The sequence below is a fragment of the Triturus cristatus genome, chromosome 6, assembly GCF_964204655.1.
Source record: "Triturus cristatus chromosome 6, aTriCri1.1, whole genome shotgun sequence".
NCBI lineage: Eukaryota > Metazoa > Chordata > Amphibia > Caudata > Salamandridae > Triturus > Triturus cristatus.
Window position 1 is genome coordinate 255,242,610 of NC_140589.1, and position 14,501 is coordinate 255,257,110.

General features: G+C 43.7%; 1 protein-coding gene across 1 annotated transcript in view; it reads left to right on the top strand.

The window, feature by feature from the left end:
* The window catches only part of APOB (apolipoprotein B), a 58,293-nt gene that overhangs the window by 9,672 nt on the left and 34,120 nt on the right, over positions 1–14,501 (top strand). The window contains exons 3-10 of the mRNA XM_085610616.1: positions 313–428; positions 1,704–1,849; positions 5,572–5,725; positions 6,720–6,875; positions 7,514–7,638; positions 9,037–9,122; positions 11,126–11,342; positions 14,261–14,488. Of these exons, the coding sequence (XP_085466742.1) occupies positions 313–428; positions 1,704–1,849; positions 5,572–5,725; positions 6,720–6,875; positions 7,514–7,638; positions 9,037–9,122; positions 11,126–11,342; positions 14,261–14,488 (1,228 nt within the window). The remainder of the gene's footprint in view (positions 1–312; positions 429–1,703; positions 1,850–5,571; positions 5,726–6,719; positions 6,876–7,513; positions 7,639–9,036; positions 9,123–11,125; positions 11,343–14,260; positions 14,489–14,501) is intronic.

Sequence of the window (14,501 nt, forward strand, 5' to 3'; positions counted from 1 at the left end):
GATGTGGACTGTGTGTTTAACCTTTGTCATGAACGCAAGCGCGCACCTGAATAACTGGAATTGTAACACACTGTTCCTTGCACCGGAGCAAGAGGGCAAAGTGTGCGGTGAGTTGGCGCTCCGGCCACAACTAGACACTTGCTGTTCTGATCTAATGTCCGAGCGCCCTCTGCAGGTGCATCACGGTATTGCTCGCAATTCAAATCAAAGCAATGTTGCTCTTTCTATTATTGGTTATTGTTTTATTCAAAATAATTACTGTGTTGCTCTTTCAGTGGAAGTCTAAACATATTTCTATTTTGTACTCCTTAGAAGATGCAACTAGGTTTAAACACTTGCGAAAATACATATACAACTATGAAGCTGAAACCTCGAATGGTGTGCCCGGGACTGCAGATTCACAAAGCGGCTCTAAGATCAGTTGTAAGGTAAGAAGACAGGAAATCCCACTAGCAGACTGGCAGACCTTATGTTCAAAATGTTAAACCTGCACCAGTTGACACGTACACTTTGTGGTTTGCCAAAATCTTAACGAAACTGGAAATTCTTCAAATATTTTTACAAATTATACTGCACTTCAGGAACCCCCATGAGACATGCTGTCACTTTGTGACTTTCAGTTTATTAATACAGTAGCATTCATCAAATCACTGGGAACCATATGCTCAGTACTAACAAGTGCCTTAAGTCACACACTGCAGTCCTGTGCGCAAGATTGATTTCCCATTGGAGGCTTCTAAATGCAAGTTGTTTATGTAGCGTTTACATTTAATAGTAGATAAAGCCGAGAGAGAAACTGACTGCCCCAGGGTCACTGGTTTGCCCAATAGCTCAAGTTTTTAGACGCACAAGGAAGTTGAATTTAGAACCCGTGGGGCAGATTTACAAGCCCCTTGCGCCACTTTCGCCTCACTTTCCCCATGTTAAAAATGATGTTAAAGTGGCGCAAGGGGCTTGTAAATCTGCCCCCGTGTACTCTGTTCCTCAGTAGGATCACTGACGAGCACCTCGTCCATGATGCAGTCATTTCTGTTGACCATCACATGCTGGCGTGTAACCAGCTGAGACTTTTGTACATCTAGGAGGGGCATGTGTGTCTAATAAATGTGGAAAAGGACCAGGGGGCATACTATCAAGGACCGGCGTTAAAATTATCGCCGCTTTAGTGGTAGAAAACTGCCGCTAAAGCGGCGATAATGCGCTTGATAATATGCCGCAGAGAATTCCCATAGAAGCCCATGTTGACACCAGAACATGGATATGCCCCTCAGTCTGATGTGATGTGGTGTGAAAGTCAATCATCTGCACAGCACTTGGTACACAAATCAAAATATAGCATCAAAGACACTTTGGGGCATATTATCTAAAATGGCGATAATGGGCTTGATAATATGCTGCAGAGAATTCCCATAGAAGCCCATGTTGACACCAGAACATGGGCTTCTATTGGAATTCTCAAGGGCATATTATCAAGCCCATTATTGCCACTTTAGCAGCAGTTTTCTGCCGCTAAAGCGGCGATAATTTTAACGCCGTTTCTTGGTAATATGCCCCCTTATTATTATGGAGGCAGTCATTGAACAGGTGAGGCAATGTGGCGGGGAATGATTACAATCAGAGCATGAGCCAGTGTCTCTGCTCTGCTGGTGCCTAGTGTGGGCTGATGCCAAGTTGTGTCTGACATTCACATGCTTTATTCTCAGGTGGAATTGGAAGTCCCCCAGTTGTGCAGTTTCATCCTCCGGGTCAACCAGTGCACACTGCGGGAGGTTGTCGGGGTCAACGCCGAGGGCAAGGCCATACTGAGGAGGGCTAAGAACTCAGACGAATTTTCCAGCGCCCTTTCCAAGTAAGCAAAACTGAAACATGCTTTTTGTGCTGAACCCTGAGAGTGTTAACACTGGCGCTTCATGCGCTGGCAGCGCAGAGGAGCCATTGCTTCCTACCAAGTCAACTGTCAGCGGATTTTTTACAGAGTGATTAACTTTTGTGAGCAGGGAACAGTGGCACTTAACTATGATAGTCCACCACATAGTGGCGCTGTCTGACGATTTAAAATCGCCATCTTTTTCCACTCTCATATACTTAAACGCCATAATGAAACTATGAGGTCTAGTCTGTCTTAATGGCTCGAGGTGGCATGGAACAGTCCCAAACGTCACCCTTGTATGAGTGCGATAGTTAGAAGGCAGCTCTGGAACTGGGGTTTGGCAGAGTTGGCAGGGGCAGTGGGTGGTGTAAACTGCTGCAGCCTTCTGAGAAACAGCCTGGGCTCAGGCACATATGGTTTTGTTGCAAATAAAGCACTGCTTAAGATGCAGCATTTAGTATTAATCAACTTACTGACACTCATATGGTCTTTGGTAAAAACAAAACACTGACTTTTACCTACCGGTATTCAAACCTGTGAAGTCCATTCCCGCACAACACTGGGTCTTTCCAATACTCACCGAGTCATTCTATCACACACAGTCTTTCCTGCACACACCAAGGGGCATATTTATCAAAGAGTTGTATCACCCTCATGCCACGCAAAAGGGTGCACGGGCGACGCAACTACTAAGTTAGATTTATCAAGCCGCTTAAGGCCACCTTGTGTGGCCCTGCAACACTTGATAAATCGAGAGTAACGCAATGCTGCGTAAATCGCTGCATTGCGTTACTCTGCCCCAGGGAGGCGTTTCATGGGTGGAACCCATGGATTTTGGCACATTCCCACATTTACCATTACTGATAGAACTGGGAATGTGTCAAAATGCTACTTCTACCCAGGGGAGGTGTAAAGAGGAGAAATATCTTTATTTCTCCTGGTTTGTTCCTCTTTCCATGTGTGCTGCAGAAACTGTGTGGGAAATGCAGCACGTATAGAAAGAGGTAAATGCCTCAGGGGGTTGGTTTTGTGCAAGAAGGTGCACCTACCTGCACAAAAACAATCCTGTCTGCAACACAGGCACCCTTGCACCATGCCACAAGGGTGCCTGCGTCGGCGCTAAGCAGCACATTGCGCGCCGGCACAAGGCAAGGACAGGAATAGTCCGTATCATGTTAAATACGGTGCATTCCTGCTCTTTTCCTTTCCCACAGTGCAGCAAGATGGCCAGCAAAAACTGAGGGGCAGATTCACAAGCCCCATGTGCCACGTTTGCGTCACTTTTAACATGGGAAAAGTGACACAAAAAGTGGAGCAAGTGGCTTGTAAATCTGCCCCCGAGTCTTTCAAATCGTATTTTAGAGTCTTTCCAGTTTACACCGAGTCTTCCCAGGTCTTTCCAGCACACACTGAATGTTTCCAGCACACATCGAGTCTTCCCACACACACAGAGTCTCCCATGAACTCAGTGCTTAATTTGTAAAACAAAGTAAGTGCCGAAGCTCTGGTCAGGAGCTTGCATCACACACTGCCCTTGCCAGCTCTGCCCCTGATAGTAACAACTCAATTACTAACCATCACACTTCTACAAGTGTGACAATTCAGATTAGTCCAGGATCCCAAAGCTATAAGAATGGCTTGTGTGGCAGGTTATAGCTATATTTAATGTATTTTGAATTAATAATTGACTGTTTGTTGTCATTCTAAATTAACAAGACAGCGCCACCTTGTGGCAGACTGTCAGAAGCACAGGTGTTGACAATTAAGAGCTGATGCCAAGCACCAGAAACCACTGGCTCAAATTTAGCACTGCATGAGCTACAGAAAACGTGTGGCCTGGTGGTCTTCTTGACCATTAGTGGATGATGAAAGTGAAGTAACAATGACACAAAACACATTGCTGCAATCAACTGTTCAGCATAACCAACATAACAAATGATAACATGGCAGTACTGAACTCTACATCGATCACACACTCCCAGATTGTTGTAGTTTGGCATCAGTCACAACACGAGCATACCTATAAAGCGTGGTAAGAAAGCAGTCTTAGCTCTAGTATGTCGTGCCAAATATTAGACATCTGGCTGAACTGTAACTCAAAATCAGCCCTGGCAAAACATTTCAAAGCAGCCCCACGCTGCAGGAGGGTTCAACTGAAATAGAGAATGTAGGTGTTCATGATTGAATGATGGCAGCCCATCTGCCTCTCAAAGCAGCCTCCCACATATTGGGAGCATCTAAGAGAAAAGGGGTATTGTTAATTGTGCCACATGGAGCATTCCAACAGCAAAATTATATATTGGCTGGAGCACAGAAAATCCTTGCACCATTCCTGCGAGGCAATGATATTGTGGCCTGCAGTATAAAAAGGTCAAATAAAGTAATTGCCAAATTTAGCATTGCGTTGTAGGGTTTTTTCTTGGTATCACTGTCTTTAATGCCATGTTCAGGCTCTAACATATTTCTGCCACATTCTACAGCAAAAAAACAACATATGAGAATTCCATGGATGTGTCTCTATTCAAAATAAAAGGAGAAATATTTTTATGATTTTTCTAAACGATACATTTTTGTGACATGTAAAGTACTCATATGTCCCGCTTTGTTGTCTTTTAAGTGCTTACATATTACCGCATTGTAAAAGTCAGATTACAAGTTTCATGGTCGAGGGGTCCTGGAATTGCCAGAGCAGGAATCACTGGCTCAGGCTGGTAATTCCACTCCTGCACCAAGCAATAACAATTTTGTGGGCCCAGAACGAATGCTAACACGCTGGTCTAGAAATGAAGAGGCAGATTTTGGCATATGGAGTCCAATATCCAGGTCCGTTTCTGCACAGATATTCTCCTGATTTCACCAGGCATCATTTCTGTGCAGAAACAGCTGTTGGGTCAGCGGATGCACGTCTGTATCGCAGTAGCGGCTGGTGCCTTGATAGGGTGGCAGAGCAAGGGGGACAAGACAAAGAAAATCAAAAAACAAACCTGCCGCATCGCACTGCTCTCCACCGCAGGCACAGGTTCCCAGAGTCCACTGCGGCCAATCCTGACGCTGCTCTCATGCTGCTAGGATTGTTAAGAATGGCCTGAGCACCCTCGATTTGCGCCCCCAGTTAGACTGGGAGTCTGTGCCTGCTCTCTACAACCCGGCAATGCAACTCGGGTTGGAGAGACCTTCAGTGCGCATGACGGTTTGGCAGTCCTGAGACTGCCTGCTAAACCATCATGCAAACTGACAACAGTGCAAAACACTCCCTCTAGTGACTGTCATCCCACTGGCCCCGCCCCCAAGTCTCGTCTCTGCGAGCAAAAATAAAACGATAATACACAAGTGTTTATCATTGTTATAATTATTTGACTACTGGCAGTGGGTGGGGGGCTAGGGGGAGGCGATGCTCCTCCGCTGATGCTGCTTTATGGGGTGATCTCAAAACCAAACGGCCATTTTCCTGGCTCATGATCTAGCCCCAACATGGACTTTTTGGAAGTGAATGCACTATGTGGCTTAGAAAGAGCTATCACAAAACATAGTATTTTATACCCCTGCACAGTGTTTGACTGGCCTTTCCAGCAATATGACTCTTCCAGCTCCAATCACAGTCCACACGACCAAAAAACAGAACTCACGCACTGGCCCTTTCAAGGCTGACGCGCTGCCCCTGCACAGAGACCAATGCCTTTCCTTTCCCTTTGTCTTGCCAGCTATGAGCTGAAGTTCAGTGTCCCTGACGGCGAGCAGGTGCTCCTGTACCCCGACAAAGGTGAAGATGTCAATGTCCTCAACATTAAGAGGGGCATCATTTCAGCACTGCTTGTGCCAGCGGAGAAGGAAGAAGCTCAGACCACGGCTTCCATGGTAAGGACTCTTAAAAAGACACACACACACAGAGATATGCAAGCCCAGGTCATACATTGGCCGGAATAGAGGTGTTATTAACCGAGGAATCTTTACCTAGTTTACTGAATTCCACAAATTTTGCTTTTCCTTCAAGCACGTTCCCAGATATATTACGGTAGCTTGACCTGCTGAAATCTACCAGGGGGAAATTGCAGGGGTGCAGGGTTTCCTACAAAAGCTGGAATTCAGATTCCTGTGCAAACTTTCCAACTTCTCTTCGAAACCTGGAACTAGGGCTTAGGTTTATTGTATGATGTAAAGAAATCGTTTCTGAAAGTTAATGTTAACATGCAACAAACCAGGAAAGAAAGACTTATTTGATAGAAGGAAATTTATATAGAAATGTAGCAATGTATGCATAGAGGAACACCCCTACATTGTGAAGATGCATGTTTTATCATATGATTCACAAAAACCTGTAATATATGCCAAACATACCGACGAGCCACGCCCCTGGATAAGGCAGATAGGAACAGTTGGTCAAGCCGAACTGTGTTTACGCATGCAGCTTCTGTCCCTGCAGTTGTTTCCCCGGTGTTGATTCCCGTCGGGTGAAGCTGGGCCTGGTGTCTCTGGGCCTGGAACTAGTGGGCTAAGAAACACCGGGGGTATCGCTGTGGGCCTAGGCGGCATACTTCCTTAAGTTATTGTTTCTGGTGGGATCGCACAATTCGTAATCAGGGCCTAGGTTTCACTTACAAGTCAGAAAAATCTGGGGGCTTATTTACAAGATGGCGCATTTTTACGCTGCTGGTGCGTCACAAAAAGTGACGCAACGGCGGTGCAAAAGTGCCGCAAGGCCCTATAAATAAGGCCCTTCCTCCCTCATGAAATCGCAGCGCTTAACATACAGCGGCATGCGCGCGCGCGCGCAGGAAAAGAATGGCTCTAAATAACTGCCTCTGCTTTACGCCGTTGGTTGTACTAATGTCCGCCTGTGATCTGTCTGCAGGACACCATTTTTGGAAAGTGTCCCAGCGAAGTGACGTTCAAGAACAAGAAAGGCGCAACAGCGACAGAGGTCACCGTCGAGCGCAATCTGAAGACGTGCGATCAGTTCGCACCTCTGAGGGACTACGTCAGCCCGCTGGCTCTCGTCAAAGGACTGGTAAGCAATGCATCGGACGGTAACTTGGCGGGCCCGCGTGACACCTCACTGCACCATCTGCCGTCAGAGCCGCGCTGACCTTTCTGTCTGAAAACCTTTGTTCCACATCCAGGCCAGTGTTTCTGCTCTTCCAAAATGTGATTGTTTTCAAGGGTTGTAATATTGTTTCGCTTCCCAGAATCCCGCTCTCTGCGTTCTTGCTTGGTTCAATAAGGCATTGCACCTCACAATGTGTCTAGAATCACAATGTCCTGGCAAGGGTTGGAGCACTGCAGACCTGCTTTTCACAGGGACATGGTGTGGTCAGGATAATATGAATTTACATTTCAGAGTGTTCTCACGACAAGAATTCGTTAAATTCACTGATTTTAATGCAAAACAAATAACGCACGCGAAAGCACTTCCCCATATGTTTGGGAGAGAACGACAGCCCCCACCTGCAGTCCTTTTGCTCTCTCTAGTGCTGATACTTCTGCCTTTTCTCATTTCCCGGGCACTATTTTGGTTTCATTTATCTTTAATCCAACATAACAGGAGATTCATTAATACTTGCGGGATTAAAATTTACTTTTCAGTTGTTTAAATCTTTAGTGGCATGACCAGAACAATAATTCATTTGCATTTTCCGATTTTTACAGAACACCCCCTTGTCTTCACTGCTCAGCAGCAGACAGTCTTGCCAGTACAACATTGACTCAAAAAGGAAACACGTCTCGGAAGCAGTTTGCACAGAGAAGCACCTCTACCTGCCCTTCTCACACAAGTAGGTCCCAACAGGAAATGATGTAATCGTAGGTGACGTTTTCTAGGATGTATTACAGTATCTAGCTTTTAACGGCATTTCAGCCAGTTACTGTCATTCACATGCATAGGTGTAATTGTGCAGTGACGGTGGTCACCCATGCGACCAGGGGATTCAGGCATGCTCCTGCTTAGGAAATGTTACTGCTCCGTAGCACATTCTAAAGTAATTGTGTACAGCACATGTCCAGGAAGGCCGGACCCAGCCTATATTTTCAGGGTAAGACAAATGTAAATAGAATTAATCTAACTTGTGGACCTATTATGGAGTCCCACCGTGTAGATTGATTGCAGGCTATCGAGAAAAACCTATTTAGGGACCATAGGTTTACATGCCTTAAATGTTAATATCCTAATAACATTTATATGCATGCACGTGTATGCAAAGAGGGTATCTCCGTTAGTTAAGATTATCATTAAGTGAATTGCCGATATATGTATTTGGGGAGAGGATGTGGCCCAACGGCTAGAGCGGTCGACCTCGAAGCTAGGGAACTGGGTTCGAGTCTCGGCAGGGAAGCTCAACATCCTGTCATTCTGGGCAAATCCCTTAATCTCCCTTTGACTAACAAAAATGAATGGGACTGTCTGCAACAGAACTGGTGCTCAGGTAACGCACCCTGATACCTTCGGTCTAGTTTGCGCTATATAAAACGATTTTTAAAATTTTTATAATGAAACACGTGTCCATATACTATCAATAAATAACTGTGTAAGTACTAAATACTCTTCTTTAAAATATAGTCTTATAATATTGTCCTTCAGAAGACAAAATCTATACTTCAAGTTATTCCTCTTCTTCTACACATACCTAGTGATTGAGAAGCCAAGGTTTTGCCAGAAGTCCCAACTTTGGCGCCATTTTTATTACTCAATATTTTTCTGCTCAGAAAAGATGTTAACTCGGTCTTGCAAAACTCATGTTTTTTAAATACCAATCGATTGGCAAGAAGCTTTCCTCATGGAAAGTTATTGATGGGAGCCTCTCAAACGTTCAAACCCTCCTTCCATATTTTGCTGTCCCACTTGGAACTATAGCATTGTAGGGTGATCAACACAGTTTCTCAGCAGTTCACACGCTCCCAGCCTTTCTTAGTATTAGCAAGAGATTCATCCACCTTCCCCTAAAAGATTACTTTCGGGAAAAGGTAAGTACTGAACATATCATGCAGAGTTGAGTGGCACTTCACTTTTGGGAACTCAACACCTGATCAGCAATGAGTTTTGCAGGAAAGGGATTAGCATATAGAAGTTGGTCAAAGTTATCCGACACACTTTTTAGTCAATGATGTTTTAAAATGATCGCGCCATTGTACTTGGAGAAACACGTGAGGAAATTGTGTCCTCTGTTCTGTTACAGGGATCAGTACGGTATCATGGCTCAAGTGACGCAGACACTGAAGCTTGAAGACTCACCCAAGATCAACAGTCGAATCTTCGATGAAGGTATTACTTTCCTTCAAAACAAATATTAAAAAATGTGGTCTCTCCAGGGTAAGCTGTACTAGAACATTGGCATTACATTGTAACACTGTCAGCAAATACAATTCCTTTATATCAAGGCTTGCTGTAAATATTTTCAGATCTTGCCACAATTCCATGGCAAGCTATGAATTAGAAAATAATGACGCGGTCATCAGAACTCCACAATATCCCTCTTGAGGCTTGTGTTTAGAATCTATTATAGATTCACAATGCAGTGGGATTAGTGGTGCTACAAAAAGGCAGACAGCGGTTCTTCCAAAACATGTAGTTATATTTATTTCAGTGAATTTAGCAGTGATGGAGTACTAGATATGATACTTTTGGATGGCCCACTCTGACAATTTAAGTACACATAAATGTGGTTACAGGTCGTCCCACTCTTTGTTCCTACAGAAGAATAACCTGTATCTTTGAAACCTGCAAGCAAACCTAAGTGCACATAATATTAGTGAGATTTTTTTTATAATTTCCTATTCAGCACATAGGTCCACCTTTATTTAGCTCTTCCATTCCAGGGAGTGCCCCATGGAAAGAAAATAAAAAACGTGCAAACCTATTTTACTGAGATTTTGCTTCCCTAAATTCAGAATCCTACAATTTAGCCTTTAAGAGAACGAGTAAATACTACATCTCACTCTTCTCGAGTGTCAAATACTTAATGTAGCCTAATGTTTGGTGGTTTTAAGTGTTGTTTTTCATCCTCCGACTCTAGATACAAATCGTATGTTTTCATATGCTGGGAGCCTCACTTTTTGCCGAAACATTTATAGCTTTAAACTATAGATGGCTTCTATACATATCTTTAGAAGGAATTAAAACTTGTCAGAGTTCTTATTTCCAGAATGGATGCATTAGCATCTGGCGGTGCAGTAAACCCACCAGGAAGTGCAAGTCAACAGTCCTTAATGGAATGGAGTGTATGCATATGGGATTGGCCACTGCGCCATTTTGTTTGTGGGTGGAGCCAAAGCGTCAGGGAATGGCATTTCTGTATCTACAAGTGTTCTGCCAAGTTTTAAATGGATGACAATTTTGGAAACATTACAGAACTTGCAATTGTAACTAAGTACAAGGACCAATTATTTTGCAGAAAAAACAGTATTTCAGACATTGTGAACTGAAAGTAAGAGGGTCAAGACAAGCTATCAGAGATTTGCGTTCACTGAAAGGCTGCTAATTTAAGTGACTCTTTTACTGCACGAGTGGGAGCCAAAACGATAATACAATTCAGGGGGTTCTTGGACAAACTCAGAAGATGAGCAGGAGTGAAGTGGTGATACTTGGGTATGTTGGACCTGTGTAGAGGGGCCATCATTGGTGATCTACCCAAAGGTATATTCTATGGGCTTTATAACACTCTTATTATAGAAGATACTGTATTTCCCTTGTTATATTTAGTATTGACATTATACACTGACAGAATTTTACATTATGTCATGTGACCCATTTTTTTCCCACCACATTCGCAATTTCCAATGCAGCCTGGGTGCTCTTTTGAGCTTAAAGGCTGGTGAAAAATGACCCTAATATGTGGGGTGCGACAGCCGACCCTCAGCGTGAGCCCTTTTCTGTGCTGACTGAGTCTAAGAGCATATGGCTCCATTAGTCTAGGGCATATTTATTTCTCTTTCTGGTTCAGCCTTTGCATGTGGTTGTGGGTTCTGTTTCCCATTTTTTCTCTCTACTCTCCTGTCTGCAAGCTTTTTGTTTTGGGTTGTCATCATGTAAGTTTCTATTAAGCAAATATAATGTGTTATTGTTTTGTAACCTACATATCCTTTATGAACATTGTCAATGACAAGCCATCACAATGCTTTATAGCACAAATAATTGCCGACTGAAGGAAAACTCTAGCCTGTCCAACAATCATCGATGTTGTTGACCTTGATAGATTACTGATTTCTTAAAAAAGAGTTTTGCCACCCACGTCATAACCCTTTCTCATGTTTGTCAACTTCCCACAGACACATCTTCCAAGAGAGGCCTCGCCTTCGAAAACGTTGAGAGCAAATCGCCATCCCAAAGAGGAGAAGAGGTTGTAAGGATGCTGGAAGAGCTTCAGAAACTGGACGGGTCACAGCAGCAAAGAGCTAACCTCTTCCACAAATTAGTGACAGGGCTGAGAGGACTGCACAACTCCACCCTCAGCTCTTCCTTGCCAATGCTGATGCGAGCCTCAGGGTAAGAGTGCGCATGTCTTCCATCTGCCACTGTTGGTGCTGACTAACCTCCACACAGCATGGACACACCCCACAAAAAGGCCACATGCACTGTTTAGCCACTGTTTATAATCATAAAATAGTTATGTACAATGCGTAGATGGGCTGCGGCTCAGTCGTTTTCACCCACTGGTCTTTACAGTAGTCACTCACCTTTTGCTCCCTCCCACCACAGTACAGAGCATAGGGAGTGGGTTAGCTCACTTCAGATCAGCTCTCTTCTGATGATAGTGATGCCTTTTTTCCTCATCATATGTGCACATCTGCCTCAAAAGACTTGCTCTTCAGGGTGCGTGGACCAAATACTTTGCCAATAGTATTACCCATCTGTATTTTAATAAATAAAAAAATGTTATTCTTATGTATTTCAGGTTACAGTTTCAAAGCCAGTAATACACTTTCTTTGCACCAATAAAAGTCGTATTTTTCTGTGCATTAAAATTTAAAAAAGTTTTTCTACCTGTTGTAATGCTTGCTAGGAAGCACCCAAACTGTTCTAATAAAATTGCATGCTATGGTCGTTTTTTTAGATTTCATTTTTTTATTGTATACATATGGCTACTTCGTTTATCTTCATTTAGATGGTGAAAGGTTTTCTTAATTGTTTGTTCTTTCTATTTTTGAGGCATTTGTTTGCTATAAAAAAAAAAGCTTGTTCTAAAATTGTCCAATTTTGTAGATTAATGCCCAGATTAATTGCATTAATCCATTTCAGACTAGATGTTCAGGCAAATTTCGGGAGTCAATCTGTTTCTAAACCAGGTAAAGGGATAGGAGTTCACCTTAACGCATCCAGATTCTCCCACCTGTTCACCTAAAAGGTCATCTGCTATCCCTATGCGTGCTAAGGCGGGCCAGGGATCGATAGTTTGTCCCAGTATTGGACAGCATTTGGAATACCATGTGCTGGTAATCTCTTATGACATAGTAGTCCCATACCATATGGATAAAATCGCCTGTTTTGAAGCCATACCCTAGTACATGTATGCGAGGGTGTCTAACCCATAGACTACAGTCTCTCAGGAGTACACTTTATGCACGAAATTAAGTTCAGCTATAATTTGATGAAATGGCTAACTTCTGTGGCATCTTCATACCTTCTCTCAAGTCATACTTTCCCAAAGCAACTATCTTATCCCATGTCACTCTTAAACCATATCTAGTGAATTAGATATTTGGGAGTGGTAGAGTATTGAGGTTGCACCCTTGCCCACAAGGCCAACTACCAACTTTGCGTCTACTAAATTATATTAAGGAAGGTCCTTGGCATCTGCTCAGCGAATGTTAAGGGCATTTATCGATTGTAGGCATTTGTAGAATCGGGACTTGTGCAGCTCAAAATCACCCTGCAAGGTTGCAAATGACTTCATGTGATCACCCATCTATACATATCATAGATACGCAATACTAGTAGTATCACTATTTTCAAATTTGCTCAAACAATCCATGTGTGGTGACCATATTCCATACCATAGCAGAGTCTCTTGGGATAGCGTACCCCACCATTTAGTCCACTAGATAGCCTTATTCCAGCAGTCAAGAACCACTTTTTCATGTCTAGCAGGGTCCTATGGACAAGAGCCCTATACAGAAATCCCTGGAGCCCTGTTCCATCCAATAAGATCAATTCAAGAGAAAATGCAGGATCCCTTGTAGCACCCCCAAATGTTTTTTTTTAATTAACCAGCTGTGCAGCTCAATAATATAAGCATACCAGTGGCGCAGGAAGGAGCACCTTCCGGCACAAAAACAATCCTCAGAGGCATATTCCTCTATCTGTGTGTTCTGCAGAATGAAGCACACACAAAAAGAGGCAGTAACAAGAAGAAATGAAGTAATTTCTCCTTGTTATGCCTCCCCTGGGAAGGTATAGCTTTTTGGTGCATTCCCAGGTCCATCAGTGATGACAAATCTGGAAAGGCATCAAAAACCGTGGGAGTTGCTTGGAACACCCACACAACGACACTCATGGAACGCCTTCCCAGGGCAGACTAATGCAACCCAGCGATTTATGCTGTGTTGCGTTATTCCTGATTTATCAAGCCACACATGACCTCGCAAAGTGACCTTGCGTGGCTTGATAAATTGTATTTTAAGGTTTACGTCCTGCATGCACCACATTGCATGGTGCAAATGCGACGCAAACCCTTGATAAATAAGGAGCTTAATGTTCTCAAAAGCACAACCCCTTTCTGTTAACCAATCAAAAGAAGACTTGCTGGTAACGCCTCGTCTCGTCCTGTATGGCACATCTGGAGGATATACGCCCAAACCCCACCAGTCCCCCAGAGTTGACCTAACAGCCCCCGAGGAGAGACAGCATTTGTATGTCTAATGTATTTCCCAAATATAGTTGATTCAGATGGGTACACTGTTTATCACAAGGCCAACGTGGTTACTAACTGTCAATTATGGCATGTTCACGGCCCTGAGGTTTTTTCAACATGCTCATAATATTTCCTTTGACATTGAATCGGGCAAGTATAATCGGGCAGTAACATGATGAGGCAGGATTCAGAACCCTTCGCTCCTGGGCATGGACTATCTTAAGCAGCGGGGTAGGAAATGGGGGTGACAAGAAATCTTCTGCACCGGGCTCCACCTGACCTTACTACTCCACTGATCTTAAGGATTTCGTCCCACTCATTGTAGCTTGGAATTTGACAATGGTTGGTCGATGCAGGGCCAGCAAGCAAGCATTCTAAAACACGCACAAAAAGGGTTTAAGATAGAATTTGTGTATCCTTTGACAACTGGACGATGTTTAAAAATCAGGTGACATTTTTAGGATGTGCATTTAGTTTGCTTACTCCTGATAAGAGTATTTAAGATGTCTGTTGCTTGAATAACGAGTATTCTTTGTTCCCCCTTCTTTTTCAGTCCTGTCGCTATCCAGGCCCTGGTTCAGTGTGGTACTGCCGAGTGCTACAGTGCTCTCTTCCAGACTTTGAGAAGTGAGAACGTCTCTCCTCTGCTGGCAGACGCTGTGACGTACGGACTGGGACATTTGCCATCTGCATGCCCCAAAAGAGTGCGCGAGCTTCTCAACATGGCTCAATACCAGCAAAGCCGAGCTTCATTCTATGCCTTGAGCTACGCGGTGAATGAGTGAGTAATTAGT